The following is a 22,265-nucleotide window of genomic DNA, read 5'->3' on the forward strand; positions in this document are numbered from 1 at the left end:
AAATATCAGCTTATATGTGAAAAGCGAGATATATCCGACCACTCTGAAGGATATCTACAACTTTTGCATTAATGGACAAGAGGATCAGAATTAAAGTGCATATGCAAATTCAAATAAAGCACATGGTGCATTCAGAATACATAATGACAAAAAATGTCAAAGTGCGTAATGCATGGAATAATGTGAGTAGTGCATGATGCCTGTTGTTGTTACACAAACACCAGCAGGCAATGAGATATACAGGACATAAATGCCCAAAACTAACTGTAAATACAAATCTATGTTCAAAATTACTGCATGTTCAGAGGTAAAGTGCATAGTACAGACACATTGGATCTAGTTTTGAAACAAGAGCTCCAAGAAGAACTACCTCCAAACCTATCATATGCAAATGAAGTGCATAGTCAAATTGCATTATGCTGTGAGTAAAGTGAGAGGTGCATGGTGCATGTCGTTGTTACATAAACACAATCGGGCAATCAGATAGCAAGTCATAAATGGTCAACATTGACTGCAAATTTGAATATATATGTACCAAATTACTGCATGTTCAGAAGTAACATATTAGATCTAGTTTTCATCCAAGTCTATCATTACACGATCATGCAGAGAAATCTCAAAATTAACACACAAAACCTTAAATGATAAACGAAGGAATGGATAAAACAAATTCCGATGGAATGAATTAAGCAAATCTGGAAGACAAAGATCAAAACCAAATGTTGCATCGAGCCGAAACTGAAACAACTCGATGTAGCCACACATTTCTGCAGCATTTCATTATTAACTACCCTGAAATGTGTACAGTTCTTCATCTAGCTTATGTCCTTTTGGTTTGTTTGTTCAAAGTCCAAAAAGGAATTTTGTCTCTGTTTGGCGCAACTCAAGCTCTCTGTTTCCTCCTCTACAGTGTTTGTCAACACTATGCATAGCAAAAAACATAAAGCCTTCAAATTTGCCATTATGCTTTTCTCAAAAATGTATGGCCATTGCATAGGATGGATTAGAGTTATTTATGGCTCTCATGTGTGGTAAAAGGTGGAGCTTGAGTTTGCCAATGGTACTTACGACATTCCAAAGTTCACAAGGGCACATCAGAACATATACCACAAATGCTGTGTTGCACAATATATTAACATTCAATTGGAATTTATAACCCAACACAGAATGCATGTAACTCGTCTTATTTGCTGCGTACTTGCATGCCTTACAGTTTGTGTATTTGTAGAACCCAGGAGTATGCACATTCAACCATGCTGTGGGATTACCACATTTATTTGGGGGCATAAAAATGCGGACCAAAGAATCTTTTAGAGATCCAGATTTTCTGAACCTGATGTTGACTCTTATACCTAAAATTGCAGACAGGTTATCATCCAATTGCAGCACGTCCCAATGACAGTGTAAGATTTGGTGATTGAGGTTAGTTAATAAGGGCAGGTCATGACCCAAACTCTGTGCTTTCATATAGGCTCTTTCCAAAATAGCCTTGGGATATCTTTGGTTATGTGCTGTTATTCTCCATTCTCTATCAACGAATTCCAGTGTTGTGCAATTGTGTCGTATCCTGGCAAACTCACCATACATTATACACCATTTTAGTGTATGGGGGTGATTACTACAGGCAAACAATGGCATTTTGGAACTTGTCGGTTTGCAATGTAGTTCTGTCACAATTTCCCCTTGTTCAAATTTGACTAGGACATCAAAAAATATTATTGGTTCTCTACTATGCGTTTTCGTAAACATAAGAAGAGTCCAAGCAATCACTGGTGAATCAGCTATCAGAAGTGCACGTATGGTTGGCCTACATTATCTGATGGCTATTTTACGCAATAATGGTACCAAAGTAATTTCTGGAATCCTTGGGTATACAGGACAGAAGAAGATAAAGTGCATAAGATCTTCAACAGGGCATTGCACAGTATGCAATGTATTGCACGTACACAAGAGATAATAAAGACAATCCCACTTCCCTATGACCACCCACAAGGGTAATAGGTTAAGTCTAGCACATGAAATCAGGACCTGCTCATGTTTCAAATGTGTCCATTATAAGTATTCCATAATCCTGTTCATTGAAAAGGTTGAATGGGCTCTATTTCCTGTCTTAACTATTTCACTCTGTTGTCGTTCTTTCATTAGTGGAGGAAGGACAGATCAGGGGCAACAAGTTTGTCTTTGAAGCAAGACAATGCAGGGCAAAACAGGTTTGAATCCTTATCCCGTGCATAGTAACAACTTGTTGGTATAAGTGTGTCATAAAAGAAAATTATAATAATAATTAAAAATTCTCTTAAATTCCACCTAATATTTAGGATTACCAAATTTGTAATAGTTGTTGGCTTTGAAAGTAGACAACAGCATTTATTTTGAACAAATCTTTGTTACAATAGATAGCCAGGAATGGATATACAATTCACCTCATGAGAGAGTACATGATTCCAAATTATATGTGAACGTTTTGTCTTATTGTTCTAACATATTTTTACCAATGTTTAAAAGGCTTGCAATGCAGGTCATCCTCAAGATGAAGGATTCCCAATTTTCCATGCAAAGCAAAGGTGAGGACAGAAAATGCCAGGGCAAGTAGCATTTACAAGAAACGATTTTGCAAACTGTCTGTTTTGTGTATGTCCACAGGCTGGCCCCAAACCTTTGATCTAGCTGTATACATTCATAAGGCCATAGCAATTGGTTGTGTTTTGAATTCTTTAGCTAACATAAATATGCCACCTATTGCTTGCTGTTTTGATATGTGCTGTACACTTTTCGGGATTGGGTTAAAAGTTATTTCCAGATAGTCATAAAAAGTGCATGTTTTAATAATCCCATCACCAGCCTTAAACAGCAGTAATTTGGGGGATTCCCTACATACTTGGAACACAATTACCATGATACACATTTTGTAATCAAACACTAGAGAGCCTTTGACGTTCTAGCAATTAAAATTGAGTCACTTGCATACGACAGTAAAGGTGGGTGAGTTTTCCAAATCGCTGTACATTAGGAGTGCATTTAACCAACGCTGATTTAGGTCATTAATGGAAAGCGAAAACAGCAAAGTTCTGAGTGGACTGGGAATCCAGGGGAAAAAGAACATTTGGGTCATGAAAGCAACACGCCTTATTTACAGAGTGCAATATAGACCATAACCTAACTATATCCTCTGGACAGTTCACAGATCTTAGTTTTGACCAAAGTTTTGATCGATTTACTTTGTCATAGGATGATCTAACATCCAGTAATGTAATGTATAACATTTCTTTCTTAAGGTAAATAGAATTTGACACAATCAAATATAAATGATGATATTCAAGTTTTGCATTTGAAATGTATGCAGACAAAACTCAAACATTTCCTATTATAGGGCCTACGGTAGTGGCCCTGTAGTTATGGTTAAGTTGCTCAACCCATACGATTAGCACTTTTTGGGTGGCTTATAATTCCACCCCTCCTGAACAAATCCTCACTAATCTTTGCAGAGAATGTATATGGCCCCATCCGATTCATCAGGCAAAGTTTGGTGAGGTTTCGTGAAGGGGGGAAAAAGTTATAGAGAGGGACCCAAAATGTGTGTTTTTTCCACAGACGCAATGGAAAAAGAAATTCTCACGCCTACAGCCCAAACCACTGGATGCATTTTCACCGAATTTGCAGCAAGAGCGGTGGTTTGGTCCCGAAATCGTGCTTTTGTAAATTTGGTGTAAATCCATCCAGTGTTTTTTTTTAAAACGACCAAAAAGTAGGTAAACAAAAATGTGTGATATCTGGGTTTGGTCTGTGGACTCACTTCCCTGTTCGGTATGCGGACGGGCTCCGATTGGTCGTGAGGTGCATCAGATTTTTGGAAACGCCCACCATGTTGGATTCGCGGACTGTCGCCGTTGTCCGCTAACATTGTGGTAAAAACATATTAAAAAGACTTTATTTTGCTTAATCAACAGTATTTGAAACAGTGGGGCACAACACATTCTGTCACTGCCTGGTGATGTCCAAGGGAAATGGAGGCGTGACCCTGAAATGGAGTAGATCCTTGCTATCATAGCCATATGGTTTTATGTAGCACAAACCTATGGGAGGGAAAGGAGACTTGTCCAGGAAAGGGATATAACTGGAGGAAATTAATATTAATGGTTCAGTTCTAGAAGGGGTAGCAAAGTTACTCTATAGAGCTTCCTTTGCTTGTTGTCGTCTGCTATGAGAGAAGGCAAAGGTGTCCCCGTTTAAACCCTCGGACAATACCACACAGACAGAAGCTAAACTTTGAAGACACCCCTCTCAAGTTCGTCTGAGCTTTTTTTATGCCTATGCTTGGCATCTTCAGTAAAGAAAGGCTGATATCGTTTATTTCTGCAGGATTCATTCCAGTCACTTCCTTCGAGTTCCCATTTATTTTAGATGGGTTATGTACTTGCTTGCTTAGTTTTAGGGGAGGAGAGCAGGTTTTATAGAAACACTCTACAGAAGGCCATACAGATCGGCCGCAGAGTGTTCCCATGTCTGGGTCCCTTGCAATCATCCAGTGGCAGTGTGCCAGGACCAGCTGCAAGACAGCGTCACAGGGAGTCGCTAAGGGTCTCCACTAGCAGTTTGCTCCCTTGCCTTATGCTATTAAACCGAAGAAGAAAAGGTGCTTCCTTTGAATTCCCTCAGAGACCACAAAGAATCTAAATCATTAATCAACTCCCTCCACATGTTTTCATCTTTTTCTATGTCACATTATCCAGGTTTAGAAAAGAAACATTTACATGTTGGGCTTTTTTTTCCCTCTCCAGAATCCCAATGTTTTGAATTTTGTATAAACACTTACCAGCAGAACACGCCCACCATGTTAAATGTATACTCTCCCGCCGCAAAATCACTGTTTTCTCTTGCGTTGTGCTTCAAAGGCCTCCTTGGCCTACTCGCCTTTTCAAGGTAACAAAGCACATGTCTTTTGTGTTCTTGACGGACACAACACGATCATATGCGCCCATGTGCCACACAGATTTGCAAATGGAATATCTAATGAGCTCGGCTCGGTTTCTCATGAGCACTCTAGCTCATGTCAACCAATTGATTTGTTTATATTGATCTGCATGATTGAAAAGTACTTTTGGATTGCTGTGTCCATTCGCTCCAATGGAAAGCCAGGTACGCTTTGTACACAGACATGCTATTTTCCCCAGAAATGAACAGCTTTGCAAATGCATCATCTTGTCTTCTGGGGAACCCGGCCACTGCAACTGTTGACTCGCCGGGGTCCGGATTCACACTGCATGCTCAAGGTGCAGCCCCTCTCTTTCATCTGCGTTAAGAAAACATACATGCTGTTTCGGCCTGTACCCAGCACACTCAAGAGTACCATCTATATAGCTGGCCATTACTTTATCTTGGCTTGAGCGATCTGGTAACCTTTGGACATTTGGACGTGTGTATATACATCCTAATTGTCATGGCACACCAATCTCTGGGACGTTGGTGCGAGGCAGCAAGAGGGTAACAGTTAAATGGCTACAGAAAAAGGTAAATAAGGGCACATTCAAACAATCAGTGTTTTAATTGGTTGAAATTTGAGACTGGGGAGCCACCGATTGTAGTTTAACTAAGTATCTCAGACACAAGACTGATGTCAGCAGTGCCACAACCCTACGTTAAAGTAGGTCCTGGAAGTTCGTTTCAAGAGACAAACCAATCATGATTTTGTATTTCTACCCCTTTTTTAGGGGTGCAAGCTGACTTGTCCTTTCATATGAAACTTTCCTGCGCCTGGTTCAACCAGCTGGAAAGGAATGCTGTCACATGTGTGGTGCCAAGAAGAATTATGCAAGGATTTCCATCCAGCACGGCCCCTTTATCTCAATTGGGAAGAATCAGACATATTGACAAGCAATGCTCATTGCTGATGCATATAATTTACACTTCACGCAGGGACCACGTTATTCACCCAATGTTTTGCATATCATGTGTAATGCGCCCACGCACTGAACCCGTACAAGTCTAATAAGTGGAACCATTAACTCTGCACTTTACACACAGAAATTGATTCTGGAATGCATTCTGGGAGCAACATAATTTGCTTGCCGGTGACCCTGAGGGAGGGAGCATCGGCAGAAACTGCTCACTTCTCTCACAAGCCGACTCGGGAAGGCTGTGCTGCAGCCATGGATTCAGCTGTTAGAGTCAGGCAGGCATGGGCCGACAATGCGTGTGTATGTGTGCCCATAACACTGAGAAATAGTTTAATTGGGTTCTTATATCGCACTTCATGCCAGAGTCCAGCCTCTAAGCGTGGGACTGGGTCTCAAACCCATGCTGCCCAGCGTTGACTTGCTTCCACGGCAAGCGTGTTGACCCTGAGCTTTCCTCCTGGCCCGTCTAGTAGGGATACTACATGCAAACATTCTGGTGGCTACAGACGTCATTAGTCTGCCTCCCCTTGGAAAAGAGTTCAGAGCGCAGCTGCACTACAGGCGCACAATACCAACACTGGAATCAAGGTTAGTTCTTAGGGTGATCACCATTCTGCACACTATGCTGTACAAAAGACCTTCAAAATAATCTATAAAACAAAATCTGGCAGTGTGAGGGCAAGAGACTCATACGAACTGGCAAGTCTTTCTGTGAGAATTAGCTTCCCAATTCCTCAACCGGAAAACAAACCAAATAACTACAGTCCTAGAAACGGAACATTTAAAAGCGGTGTCCAATAAAGTGGGAAAGGCCCCAAAAAACGGAAGGAAAATTAGTTTAGAAAAGGGCTCTCCGGCCACCCCTCAAACATGTTAACAATGTGAAGGCAAACAACCACTCGTCTTACACAAAGAGAGGAACTGTTTGCCTGTGCACCGAGGATACAGTGCTATTTGTAAAGCACACCTAAGACAGAGAGGGATTCGTTTATTTACTCTGCGATTTAAAAGTGGCTACTCGTATTCTTTCGCCTGACAGCTAAATGCTGGGTTGCTAAGTTACTGCCATTTGACATCATCGCTTCCCAAAAGTGTTCCTGCATCTGACAGGTTTGCATGATTCACTGGGCTGGCCGGCTCGTTACTCACTTTTCCAGTGACGTCTGTGTAATCATTTTAAATTCACATCATGCACTCGGCAGCAGCCACCCATTCCTCGGATTGCACACGGAAATATGTAAGCAGCTTGTCAGCTGCAAGCTGCATTTTGTGGCCCTACTCGACAGACCGCCCCTCCCTTTATTAAGTATATTATCGTAACGTTTAGCACCCTTCCATAATGGGGGATTGCGTTGCAGCAAAGCACATTACTGACTGACTGCACAGGGCCTCTATCTGTGAAAGGCTCATTTGTTTCATGAAACGTGCATCTCTCATCGCTGCTTGGCACAAAGTAGCCATTAGTGGCTTGGAAGGGGACCAGAAAGAGATGGCCGACCCAAAGACATGTTTACCTGTTGGCATCTTTTCATAGTGCGCACTGGTAATGTGAACTGCTTGGAAGCCAGGCGACAGTGATATTATTGACATGTGAATTTCGTTTTATTTCAGGCTGTGAATATCCTTCTGTTTCAGGCGGATTTATAAATCAGTGCTTTAAACGGCATTAAACTGCCACTGGCGGGTCCTAAAATGAGATGTGGCTTACATGAGTAAAGCTGTGCCTGAGTTTTTCATCTAGTTGAAGCACCGTCACTAGAAATAAGTATTGGGGGGGGCAAACTGATACAACAAGGGGCGTCAAAGGGGGTGGAGGCAGGCCACCCTCTTTGCACCCCCTCCTAGCGAGGCATATGGTTGCGATTCATGTGACGTATCACAGGTTGCCTGTTACACATGCCGACCACAGATGCTTGCATGTACCTGATACAGGTGATACGTTCCGATTTCAGTACGGTAATGTACGGGGCTGACGTAGCTGGTGCAGCGATCTATATGTAAGAAGCAGGAAACTGCTCCCTCTATTCAAACTACAGTAGACCTGCGACACAATACTCACTTTTCCAACCCACCCACTAAAAGCTGAACAAGCTTCAGTTCTGCCTAGGTCCTTTTGTGTTACGTTATTTGATTCATGTACTATACGAATCGCAACTGGACTGGTTTTAGTGCTCCAAATCCTTCCCCACGTGTGAGTGAACTAGGACCCCTCTCTGGTAAAAGGTAAAAGCGAGAGGGGGGCGTGGGCAGCGGGAGAAAAGATGGAAGATGAACAGGACACATTTGGTTGCCCCCATAGGAACTAAACAAACAGAAGGAAGAGCGATGGTGTGAGAAGGACTGAATGAAAGACAATTGCTGGTGTTTCGTCAAAAAAAAAAAGGGCTCATCAGGAGCACATTTGGAGAAGTGACCTTTAAGAGCAGCTCTCTTGTAAAAAGGTTCATGGGATGTTAAGTTATGCATCCGATGGCCTCAAGAGTTCATATAAGTAGTGGCAGCTATTCGACTAGATGGGAGTCTAGACGCTCTCTGAAAAATACGAGTTCACAAAGACCAAAGGGAGCCATTGATTGAGGAGCCAGCGCCGAGAGGCGGCTTTGGCTTGAGGGTACTGCAGGGATGGGGAGAGTGGTCATTTAGGGAAGTGTCGAGGAGAAGTAACCCTGAGCCAAAAGGCCTTAAATTAGAGAAAAATGGAAACAAAGCCATGGGGCAGCAAAATCATTTGTCTTCCAGAGGCGTTTGGAATTATGGCTTCATTATGGCAACCAATCACAGCATGCCACAGAGGTAGTGCACTCTGGGATAATGAGGCACATATACATATATGATAGGAGCTTGAGGGCTGGTGAAGAGGGACAACGTTAAGGAGCCAGATGGTGGGCCCCAAGGAGGAGCCCTGGGGCAGCGGTGTATCTCGCGCTCAGCACGCGACCAGAATGCCGGCTTGCATAGCCGGCACCGCTCTGCTCCTCGAATCTCGCGAGTGGTCGGGCTCACGACTTCTCATGCTGCTCAGTCTCTACAGCTGCCTTGCTGCGTGAATTCAAATGTGGTAGGTTCGGTCATAGAAGGGTTGAAATACAGAAATGGATGAAGCATCATAGGTGATTATTACTTAATTCTACAAAAGCCATGTGTGTGTGTGTCAGTAGGAAAAAGAATTGGCACGACTAAGAAAGCACTGTTTAGCTAGTGAAATAAAACAAAGTACGAAACAAAGGAAAATAGTAGACTTTATTTTTGTGCAGGCGAAGGCAACATTCATCAGGTAGTTCTCTTCATTGTGGGAGTTCTTCAATTGAAGTCATTTGACTAACAGACCGACAGTCTCCGTTTTGAACAAAAGCTAGCAGTATAGCTCAGTGGGCCAAGCTTCTGCACACATTGCAGTAGGTTATAGTTTTCCTGTCTGACAGGGCAGATGCAGCATTTCAACCTTGTGAGGTCGATATGATGAGTAGTACATTGAAATGGGCATTAGCAACATATGTTCAAGTGGCTAGAAGCAACTCAGCTATGGGATACATGAATTATTATGAATTTACTTATGAGACGAAGTGTAACATAATAGACATCTCAGGGTATACAGGGTATTTCCCTAATAAACATCTAGCCAGGGATAGCTCTATTGCAGTGCAATTCAGGGTTGCTGCCTAGGTATCAACCAGCCTGGCAGTGCTGGGTGCTGCAATATTGCCCCTACAAGCCCCATATGTGGCTTCACTAGTAGATAAGGCTGTAGCCAAGTATAGGTTTGACTAGGAGGACACAATGTCCTGTATCAGTCCCTGCCTCTAGTCATGATCATACCTGACTATATTAACATCATGTTATAACTCGGGAGCCTGTTAACACCACCAGGAGGCCAACCTAATTAAAGGAGGGTGTATTTTTGGTGCTCCATCTTCCCACGTGAATTACCTAGTAGGCAACCATACTTTCCAAGAGCACAACTGTCCTTCCAAAGAGCATTTTCCTAAATTCAAGACATGATTTCGGGTGGCCAGCACATCAATAGAAGTCAGGCCCTGCCAAGACTAGAGAAGCAGAAATTCCCTATACCTCAAGACTGTGGAAATTCATGTTCAGCAATATCAGCCTGCACCCACTCTTATGAAATTCTGAAAATAAATTAAGAGCCTCCACTTAAGGGAACACCACACCACAACCCACCGAGCCAAGTACTCCTCGGCACAACAACCGTATACTGTCTGCTCCTTTGGTAATCACTACTCAAGTTTAATAAGAAAATCGCACCACTACTTAAATGCAAAATGCTATTATGGTTGAAATGTGACATAACAATGCCTGATACTAGAGCCCACCAACAGACACAATCCAACTGCCATTGGAACCCTTAATTAAAGCAGTGGGTAGTTTTTCAGATTCCTTCCTTCTAAAATAACTTACTGTGACAATTAACAGCCATTAAAGGAACTGTGCAAGGTTGCATAGACATTGAGTACACTACTAGTGTTCAACATAGGTGTGCAAGAATGTATCTGCATGTTGGCACGTATTGTAAACCCCGAAACAACGTTTAATGCATTATAACAAACTGCTTTGAAAATATTTTCGCAACACATTTCAAACTCGTGTTCTTCTTTTCATTTCATCCATTTATAAATAATCGTTTTTTGGGTCATATTTCTTTCCAACCTCAATTATAAGGCTGTTTTAAATCAAGGTTGCTTTCTTTCAGAATTAGTTGTCCTTAAAGTACACTTATTCCATTCTTTACTTTGCTAGGATTTGAGCAAGATTCTTAATTTGAATCCACATTTACATCATCAGTTTAACAAGAAACCTCTTCAGGTTTCCATATTACATCCCTAGCAGTCCACGTTGCTACTTTTGGCTGACTGGTGCTATATATCTGACAGATATGGACAAAAAAACTATTGCACGCCCAGTCATGGCATAGCTACTCAAAAGGTATTGACCTTCGCAGGGAGGGGAACACTGAACAAATTACAAAGTCTGATCGCATGGCCGTTCCCATTTACAATAATTCTATGAAGGCCCTAAACATGAAAAAATCAACTTGTAGCTCTGTGTGTGGGGGTGCAACATTGTCATTTGTAAAATGCTTTGCGGCCTGAGCAAATGCCATGACCAACAGGGTACATACATCTCAAGTTCAAGCATCTGCTCTTCCTGGCGAGTAGTTGTAGGGTCAATTTAACTTAACTAACGTTTTATAAAAACAAACTTTTAAATCACTTGTTAGCCCTCCAACAGAGTTGGGGAAGACACATATTGTCTATGATGAACCGTTGTTATTCTAGGTAAGACTGTGGAAGAGTAATTAAATTATGCTAAAATAAATTTGGAATCGGAATGACGAAATTATTAGATATCCATGTATTTTTGACATGTGATTAATCAATTTATAATCAACTTACAAATGCTGTGTTAGAGGGTGCTTCTGTTGGCAGTGTATAATGAATGGATTTTTTAAAATATTTATTAACTTTATAGTGTGTGAAGCTCTAAGGAGCAATACATATTGCTGAATATATTTTGTAAAATTCTGAACATTGATGAATGTATTATGCAATAAATTTTATTGTATATTTTCTGTGAAAAGTTTATCCGTAAACTATATTACACGTAGTAAAATAAATTGGACAGAACATCCATTCTAGAGCTTCGTTGGGTTTATTCTGCAATCCTCTTAACACTGATGAGATATTTTGGACTGTGTTCAAAATTGATGACTTAGGAGTCTCTGTGACTTTGATATATATTCCACTGACTTCGAGTGACAGCAAGGATGATTTGCATGCTGTGTTTGCGTTTGAACTTGCCAAAACCGGGAATAAATTATTTGCGATATTAACAAATGTGAGTTGTGTGTTTATTTGTGAAATACATCACTGAATTCATTAAAAAAAGAGAGGACCAAATTTGAAAGCAGCTCTTTTACAGAAGATTTCAAAACCGTTTTACAAAACGTGTTTATAAGCACAATGTTTATTGAAACTGAGACAGGGAAACTGGCATCGCTGCCAACATGATTGGATCAGTTATAGCAGTTAAATGGGTCAAAACTACACACATAATTTAAAATGATGGTACTACAAAATGTGACATCACAATGTCATAAGAAAAGGATAAGGGGGCGAACTTACCCGCAATATATCTTCAACACAGCTGGGATCATTTGGAAGGCTGATCTAGATTAAAAAACAAACAGAAAATAAGTATGTGTTTATAAAGCAACGTGTGGCTATGCATGTATTGCTTACAGTGTATACTAGGTAAATGTAAAGACATTGTAAATGTGAATATGCTACTGCATAATGTAACCGATAAAACAATAAGTGACTATCGTAATGCATTTTTTTATAGCTTGCATCCTAGGCAGCAAAGTACAATGACGTGTTATGTAATTACCTATTCATATTTTCCTGAGTGATGAGATTATTGAGTTACAGGTCATCGTAGCCCAAACTAGAAATGCATGGACACCGATTCATGAAAAATAAAAGATTAAATGTTGCTAAATGTGTAAACATATAGACAAATGTGAATTATTACATCGTCACAAAAGTGTAGACACAATGGCCAATTTATTGATAGAGACACATTAGGGATCATGTCCCACATTTAGCGTTGATAACAGAAATGAACAAAAGCAGAGATGGGAAATAGTAAATATCTATTGCAGAAAAGGCTTTTCTGGATTAAAGAGGAGACTAAATGAGGGGCATCAAATAATTGAATGTGATATCCAGCCTGTAGACAATGAGAGGCAAGCTGCTGGCATGCGTACTATGACACAAATATCAGTGTTGCACTATGATGCCACTTTGCATGCAACACTGATGGTTCTCCCGCAATTGACCTTTTCACAATTGACCCAAATATATATATATATATATATATATATATATATATATATATATATATATATATATATATATATATATATATTCAGTGAAAAAAACTTTGTTAAAGGGACGTTATGGTTAAGTTGCGCTACTAAAAACCTATGAAATTCAGTGAAAAAACTTTGTTAAAGGGACGCTATGGTTCCAAGTAAAACCGAAAAACCCTTGAAATTCGCCAGTTATGGTAAGCTAAGCAACCATAACTCGCGCCACCACCGTGCACTGCTAAGACTAACACCCAGGACATCAAAGATGACATCACAAATGTCATTGATGACATCACTGATGACATCACATGTCTGGCTCACTATTTTTTCTTTTGCTGACATATCTAGGCCACATGGTTTCCTTCAGTAACAGTCAGAAACTAAGAATTTTATTTTATTTGTAGACATATCCTTCTAGTAGGTTCTTACAGTAATTCCCTTAGAGTACAGTCACATCATATGAAACATAAACATATGGGAAAACACAAGCTTGAAAGACAGCAATCCTTTTTGTGCATAAAGATAATCACTAGACTTATGAGCACTTTCTGATAGTTCTGTTGTTTTTTTTTTATGGCTGTACTTTCCCTGTAAATGGTCATATTTGTATACATTGTACTCACACTACTTTCCTTAGGGTCCAATCACATCAAGTGATACATATACATAGGGTAAATAGCAGCTTTGAAACAGCAATCATTTATTTGCATGAAACTAATCAGTTAAGTTATGCATTGTTTCTGCTACTACTTGTGCTTTTTTGCTAACTTCACTTTCCCTGTATATACCCATATTGGTATGTGTTCTTGTGTCTTTGTGTTTTGTCTATAGTAATGCAATTATGTAATACATGGGTTTTATTAGCTACTTATTACATATTTCACAGTACACAAAAATCTATTAAGAAAACAATTATCATTTCATTATTCAACATATTAACATTACAAATATCATACCTTCATCTTGTACGCTGCACACAATGTTATGTTTCTGTATGAGTAGCTTAGTATACTAGATATAACCCCATAATAGGATGCTATTTATATCAATGCATCGTTCAATGCACTTATAAGGGTATATTTCATGCAATGATTCTTGACACTTTTTTCGCAACATAATAAGAATCCCTTCTACACATATTTCATGAGAAGTACATACACATGTGATGTCATCAGTGATGTCATCAATGACCTTTGTGATGTCATCTTTGATGTCCTGGGTGTTAGTCTTAGCAGTGCACGGTGGTGGCGCGAGTTATGGTTGCTTAGCTTACCATAACTGGGGAATTTCAAGGGTTTTTCGGTTTTACTTGGAACCATAACGTCCCTTTAACAAAGTTTTTTCACTGAATTTCATAGGTTTTTAGTAGCGCAACTTAACCGTAACGTCCCTTTAACAAAGTTTTTTTCACTGAATTTCATAGGTTTTCAGTAGCGCAACTTAACCATAACGTCCCTTTAACAAAGTTTTTTCACTGAATTTCATAGTTTTTTAGTAGCACAACTTAACAATAATGACTTTGACTTTATATACATGTCATATGGAACTGACTAGATCTCTTCTTATGAACGTGATGTCCGCGAACTTATTTAATGTTCGCGGACATGTTCGGAGAACAGTACCACTACCTAAAAACTGTGGGGGTGGGGGGTGGTGGGGTATGTTTGATTGTTATATCATAATATAGGAACATTTAACAAATTCAAACAGCAGCACACAAACACATTATATATAGTAATACATAATAAATGTAACCCATATATGTAACACACTAACCATTCATTTAAATACAATATGTTCTGAAATGAAATATACCACAAGAAGATAAATTGGCTTCCAACATAATTACCTCACAGACACAACAGAACTGAGAACAAGACCAGACCCACTGAATACATAGGACTTATCTTACCAGAAATTGTAAGTGTACTTCATTTTAATCATATATTTATAAACTTTCTGTATTAAATTAAACAATATATTATCTTTTTTTTTTTTCTCACAGAAATGTCTAGTACTCTGGAATGGCTAGAGGACAATTTCCCACATGAAGAAATGTCACAAGATAGTGAAACTAATGGTAAACACTTCATAATATAAACCATTTATTTATTATTTTTTATATACATTTAACATATATATTATTTTTTTGTACAGAGCATACCAAAATAGAAAAAACTTCAGAAAACCCTGTTATGGATAACAGTCTTCACAATATAGAATAAAAAATGGATGTATTGTTGGCTAATTTTAATAATTTAAAAACTTTTGTAGAAAATCATTTCAAACCAAAAACCTTGTACCATTGCCCACATGTACTTGTCCCTCCTCACCATATCCCAGTCAATTATCCCCAAACCCTCTCCATAATCCAAAACGTTTTGATGAGACTTCCATCCCTTCTTCACCTAATACCAATCATGTTGAAACCCCAAATTCTCCTGTTTTTGTTTCTGTTTCTGCCTCACCTTCTCTGTCATAAATTATTAGTATATGTTAAATAAAGTTTAATTTTTATATTGTATTGTGAATAGTTTCCGTTTTTTTTTTAAAACAATAAAAGTGTCCGCGGACAGTGCGAGTGTTCTGAAATGTTTGTACATAAACGAAAATGGAGGTGTCCTGAAGAACACCACACCTGTTCGTACTGTTCGCTAGCAAGTTGAAACTGTTCTAAGAACACACGTGGTGTCCTGAAATGTTCGTAAAGAAACAAAAATTAAAGTGTTCTAAAGAACACTATATCTGTCCGCAATGTTCGCTATCAACTTAAAACTGTCCTAAGAACACAATTGGTGTCCTGAAATGTTCGTAAATAAACAAAAATGATGTGTCCTGAACAACAGTACAACTGTTCGTAGTGTTCGCTAGCAACATGAAACTGTACTAAGAACACACGCGGTGTCCTGAATTGTTCGTAAACAAACAAAAATTAAAGTGTCCTAAAGAACACTATACCTGTCCGGTACTGTTCGCTAGCAAGTTCAAACTGTTCTAAGAAAGCTATTGGTGTCCTGAAATGTTCGTACGTAAACGAAAATGGAGGTGTCCTGAAGAACACTATACCTGTTCGTAGTGTTCGCTACCCAATTGAAACTGTTCTAAGAACACAATTGGTGTCCTGAAATGTTCGCACATAAACGAAATTACACGTGTCCCGAAGAACACTATATCTGTCCTTACTGTTCGCTACCAAGTTTAAACTGTTCTAAGAACACACGCGGTGTCCTGAAATGTTTGTTTCACGTGTGACGCACTTTTATTTACTTCAGAACCCGAACAGTGTCCGTAGAACATCAATGCGCATGCGTTAACCAATCTCTGTGCACTTGGTGTCCTGCGGACAGGCGCTTCGTTCGCTGACTAGTTCGCGAACGGATCATATGACCGCACCCACGCTCATCGTGTGTCCTGAAATGCGGACACTGTCCGTGTCCCCGAACAATTTAAAAGTACATTTTCAGTTAATCCATAATATTTTTCAATAAAATCTCACCATGGCACAAGTCCCACATAGCAATCTTGAGTTTCTATATACCTTTTGAAACTTTCCGATCCCTTTTTTGTGTTCGATCTGTCCGCGGACAGTGCGCATGTCCGCGAACCGCGCACAAGCACCCCTATAAAAGACCACGCCCAAGAGCTTATTCCCATTGTGTTTCTGGCTATTCTTCAGAACACAGTGATTTTTGCTGCCACCTGCAGACTACACCATCATCGAGATGGCATCCTTGGCTGCTGAAATGCCACTTGGTGCTGCACCTGCTTCAGCACCACCCCCAGCCCCTCCACCACCACCACCTCCCCAAGGGCCTGAAGAGGGGAACAGGAGTGAGGATGCGGAGGAGGAAGAAGAGGATGATGAGAATGAGGTAGAGGAAAACCCTACTACCCGCACTAGGCGTGAGTCTTGGGTGTGGCAGTTATTTACCATTCATGGTAATGTTTCTAAGGCTCGTGCGAACCGTGTTACCTGCAATGAGTGCAAAATGATACTCAGTCGCGGGAAGCACGGTAAGTACAGCTTTGGGACCACTACTATGAAGCGGCACCTGAGGTCATTTCACTCTGGGGCTATTCGCAGGGTTGTACCTTGCGAAGAACGTAGCAGGTTGATTTCCTCTACTTCATCCTCTGTTTCTGATCCTGTCACCACAAGGACCACCTCTGTGGGACAGCGTCTTCCTCAAGCTGCCTCACAGGCCATACAGAATGCTGATGACCCTTACCTTACGAGGGTCACAGTTGTATGTATGTACTGTGACACAGTACTCTGCAGGGGGGAGCGACTTCGGAGTGCTTTTGAGACTATCGTCTCAGAGCACGAGAAGACCTGCTCACTACCCAAATAAAACCCACTCTACATCTTCCTCTCTCAGCTCGCCCTTTCTTATCCCTGTGGTTGGTGTCCCCCCGTTACCCTCCTTTACCCTCCTCTCCTAGTGTGTCGTGTCTGAAAAACCAAAAAAAAATACAAAATTACAAAAATCAAAAAAAATAAGGCTCTTTTCAGAGCCGCCTTTCCCAGTTAAAAAATAGAATTGAAAATAAATGAAGCAGGGCTCTTTGTATTTTTTAGAAGTCAGCGGACAGTTCGCGAACATTAAAAAAATGGGGTTGCTGCTCCATCACAAACATTGTAATTTTCTCTGGAAAGAAGTGGTGGCTCTGAAAAGAGCATTTGGGTGGTGTTTGTAAGTCAAAAATTGTAAATGCTTAACATCTACTTCAAAATCGTTGTTGTAATTCCAAAAAAGGTCGCAATGCATTTTGTACATTTCTCAGAAAAATCTGATTGCCAGCATAAGTAAGATGGACTCCATCTCTGCGAAAAATGTATGTACTACAAAACATAATATGTTCATTGTGAAAAGAAGACATGCCAAAATCTCTTAGAAAGGCACAAACAGCCTTATTAACATTGTGCCTTGCTTTTTCCATTTGTGGACCAAATGAAGAAGAACGAAGCCACATTTGTCTCTGCGCAATCCGTGAAAATATCACTTGAGAATTAGGAAACATGTCCATAACCTTCCTAAGTCCTTCTTTCATAGCAAATTGCAAAAAGATTCCAGTCACATGTCCTAAACTGTTCCCTCCACAATGAATTACAATTATGTCTGGATGTTGCTCTGTCTCCAAAGTAGCACAGAGAGGTAGCAAGTCCAACCACTTCATTCCACGTACTCCATGCCAGTGTACTTCCACATGTGGGAATCCAAGATCTACAGCTACTCCACAGCTTTCTGCATGCACCTTCAACCAATGTATCCACGAATCTCCTAAAATCCAAACAATCTGTTTTCTGAAACACACAGCTATAGCTATCTTTTGTTCTCTCAGCAAAAAGAGTATCTGAGAAAATCTCTCCTGGCAACATTTAAATTCTCAAATATAGTTGGTGTAAGTTGCTATGCAAATGTAGCAATGAATATTCTATTTCAATTACCACCAATTGTTGACAACATTTACTTACACTTTAGAGACCCATTGTGTATGCAAATGTTAGTACTTCATAGAAACGCAAAAAACAATCCTGACAACACATATAGTGTTTATGGAATAAGACAAGAATTGGACTACTGTGCTGGAATGGTGAAATTCACTATAAACTCACAGGAAGATCCACAAGAATTTTTAATGTACTTACTACAAGTACTGGAAAACAAAAACATACCTATAAAGGAAATCTTCCAGATTTCATACATGTGGAAACATACATGCACTCTGTGCAACAATGTGACACAAGAAGAAATTCCCAATGACGCTTCATATATATATCAATACCAAATTGTGAATCCATTCCATTTCAGCAACTTGTACAAAATGCAAACCATGGTAGATTATGCTCTACCTGCAATTCAGATAATCGCTCCACGTTAGTAATACAAACACATAGTAAATACGTAATACTAATGCTTCTACGTTACAATGCAGATGGCACCAAAAACAACTGCAAGATGACTGGATTCACACATAGTCAAATATCACTTGGTAAGAAAACCTTCACAACAATAGGTATAATCTACCACGCAGGAGCCACAAACAATTCAAGGCACTACACGGCATATATAAAAAAGAAATGTGGATGGTTTGAATGCAATGATAGTACCATTACTCTAAAGCAGAGATTACCAGCAAATCTTACAAACGCTTATTTGATGTTCTTAAAACCAAAATTTGATAAATAAACTGTATTTAAACCTTTAAGTAAATTTGTGTTAAAAAAAAATATAAACTGTTAGACTACTCCAAAAGCTATCTAACTGCTCAAAGATTCTACAACAACTAATCAGATAAATGAATACCACTAAATTAGACCAAAAAATACACAGTTAGAATACGCCAATTGGTATCTAACTGTCCCAAAATTATAAATTTGTGTTAAAATAATATAAACTGTTAGAATACTCCAAAAGCTATCTAACAGCTCAAAGATTCTATAACAACTAATCAGATAAATGAATACCACTAAATTAGGCCAAAAATACACTACACAGTTAGAATACGCCAATTGGTATCTAACTGTCCCAAAATTTAACAATATCCAAATAGATAAATCAAAACCACTAAAATATATTAAAAAAATAGACAGTTAGAATACGCCAATTGGTATCTAACTGCTCCAAAATTTTATAATATCAAAACAAATGAAGAATCTGTTACTGCTCCAAAAAAATACAACAAAGCAAAGTATAAAGCATTAGCCAGAAACCACAGTACTCTGATTAATACTCTACTAAATATGAAGGTCGAAAAAAAATAAAAGTATATTGCTTATACAATGTAATAAGTCATTACAAAATACTAATACTAACATGCTATTTTCTTTTATCACAGAAATGAAGAAGAAAAACATGGACTCCCATTACTAGACCAAACAGTAAGTATACAATAATAAGGACAACCATAGCAGCATATCACATCCATAGTATCTAATACCTTTGTTCCTTATACATTTGTTTTTCAACCAAAGTTATAAGCAAATATGAATGTGATATGCTGCGGTGGTTGTTGCCAGGGCATACAGTCTCGGGTGCATGGCCAAGTGGCTCTGACATTGGTGCTATTTATGATTGAACACTGGAAATACCAATGACTTTTAACATGATGTCTTACTAGTGTAAATAAAAACTCATAATAGTCAGGGATGTCTGTCCTTAAGATATTTTCCAGATGAATATTAAACTTTTCCTAGCACTTACCATTTAGTACTGACAGGGTCAGAGCTATCAACTGTCAACTCTATAAAATCATTCCATCATCATAGTGCTAATGAGCTCTCCAAGGAGGGCATCCTAAAAATTGACTAGACTGTTTCTCACACATTCGCAGATTCCAATTACCTTTTTAATCTTAAAATAAGGCATTTTGTAATTCATCTGTTGGTGTGTCTTTGGGATTTGCACATAAAACATATACAATGTTTCACTATAAAATAGCATTGATTATGTTATTGAGTCTCTGCTTTGAAAGTCAACTCATGTCAACTCACTGATCCCACTTTTTAACAATAAAGCAAATGTAAACATTGTGTTTGATTATCAGATTATCAGAGCACGATTTCTTGTTAAAAAAAACAACTTTGTGTTACTATAAAACTTCAGTCGAACGTCACATCTGGCATTATGTCACATCGTAATAAAATTGCTGTCGTGTGCAATCAAAAGGATAACTCTGCAGCTTGCCACGGTCAAGCACCAAGGTAAGGGTAGCTACAGGGTGAGTTAGAAGAACTCATTTAAAATTATTTTTTCTAGCAATCTCCTAAACATTCCATCATTTTTCTTAGTTTTCAAGTTGATTGCATCTGCGCTCTTTGGAATTTACCTTAAATCTAAACATAGACACACAGAACGCATGACCACCATTTATACTTACAGCTGTTGTGGAAGGCAGCAATGGCAACACAATTTCAGTGTTCCCACCAGAGGGAAACCTACATATTTGTATGTTGGGCAGGGATGCAAGTTACAGCCACCAAAACGCATCCAGGGATCTCAACATAGAAAAACGTGCAGCCAGCAGACAACACTCTGATGCACACATGAGCATGGGGGAAAGGTTTTATGACCCAAACACACCACCAGAGCTCTCCTGGTATAAATACCACGGGTAGCAGACAATAATCGGAAAACACTATTATTAAAAATATGTTGTTATTCATGTAATGTGATAAAGTTCAAAAAAATAACTTTTCACATAACAATATGTACAAAATATACACATTAATTCAAAATAATAAATAAAAGAAAAAGGAAACAAACATTCATAAAATATCCAATTATAAATACCATAAAACATAAAGGCTTACAAGGCAAAGCACTACTGCTGCAGGTCAATTTCCTCCTTCAATGGCCTGTCACACCTTTGTAACTACCATGAATAATGAAGTACTCCATCCAGAAGCACAGCCAGAATAAATAATTTTCCATTTCATGTAAACCATCTGCATGCTTCATGTAATATCAAACATAATATTTGTTCATATATTTACAAGCAGTGATTACACGACAAGCAGTTTCAGGCATCCCAGGATAACAACATAGCCTGCAGAAACATTTAATTTTGGGTATGCCAAGGCAAAAACCCTTCACATCTAAAACAGGGAGTTTATTAAGTCTTAGCAGCAAAATATGCCCTTCGCAAACCGGGGCATTGAAATTGAGTTATATATATATATTTTACACAATTGCAAAATGCATTCTAGCAAACGTACTCAATGAGGGAAGTCTAGATAGATGGCCATGGTTGGCAACCCAGTCCCATTATAGAGCTTTTTTTTTAAATCAAAAGTAATCCTTGATCTTCATTCCACTTGAGATACCAGACGAATTTAGAACAGTCATTCAAAGACTTGAGTTCCATCAGGGCCAGACTCTGCCTATACATAATGCCAGTCCGAAGAATGGGTAACACTGTGCTTGACTCAGCACACACGATCTTAATGAATAGCTTCCATCTATTCATTTTTGTATTCGTTGCTAGGGATGTCAAGCCAAACCCCAATCATACTGCTTCAACTGGGGTCGTACTAGACAGCCCCAGAATTCGCCTCCAAATGTTATCCTCGAGGTGAAAGCCCAATTGTCCATATCAGTAAAAGAGCATTCCAAGGCAAAAGTTATGCTAGCCACCAACATTTGCTTGCATATGGAAACTATACCACACTGAGACTGTAACCCGATTTGCTAATGACAAAACGTTTAATTAACAAAATAATGGCAACAACCTTATTGTAGCACTTTTTCAACAACTCTTCTACACCCTTCACGGCACAAATCCCATAACCAAGGTAGCAGTAGCTCTCCACTCTATCAATTTGACCATTCTTGATTCTTCATCATGATTCTAGGCTAATCACTGGACACTCTAAAAAATTCCATTAGCTTAGATTTCTACATGTTCACCTTCATTTCGTTTGCCTTTGCATACTCCATGATCACCCAGGCACTTCTAGAGATTCCAATAATGAGTCAAAA

The 22,265-nt window shown here is 39.2% G+C and overlaps 1 protein-coding gene across 3 annotated transcripts in view; it reads right to left on the minus strand.

The window, feature by feature from the left end:
• AFF2 (ALF transcription elongation factor 2) overlaps positions 1-22,265 on the minus strand; it is a 1,055,119-nt gene that overhangs the window by 553,954 nt on the left and 478,900 nt on the right. For all 3 annotated transcript variants that reach the window (XM_069612762.1, XM_069612763.1, XM_069612761.1), the window contains exon 4: positions 12,035-12,079. In XM_069612762.1, the coding sequence (XP_069468863.1) occupies positions 12,035-12,079 (45 nt within the window). The remainder of the gene's footprint in view (positions 1-12,034; positions 12,080-22,265) is intronic.

Source organism: Ambystoma mexicanum, chromosome 5p (assembly GCF_040938575.1).
Source record: "Ambystoma mexicanum isolate Mex_15411 chromosome 5p, UKY_AmexF1_1, whole genome shotgun sequence".
Classification (NCBI taxonomy): Eukaryota; Metazoa; Chordata; class Amphibia; order Caudata; family Ambystomatidae; genus Ambystoma; species Ambystoma mexicanum.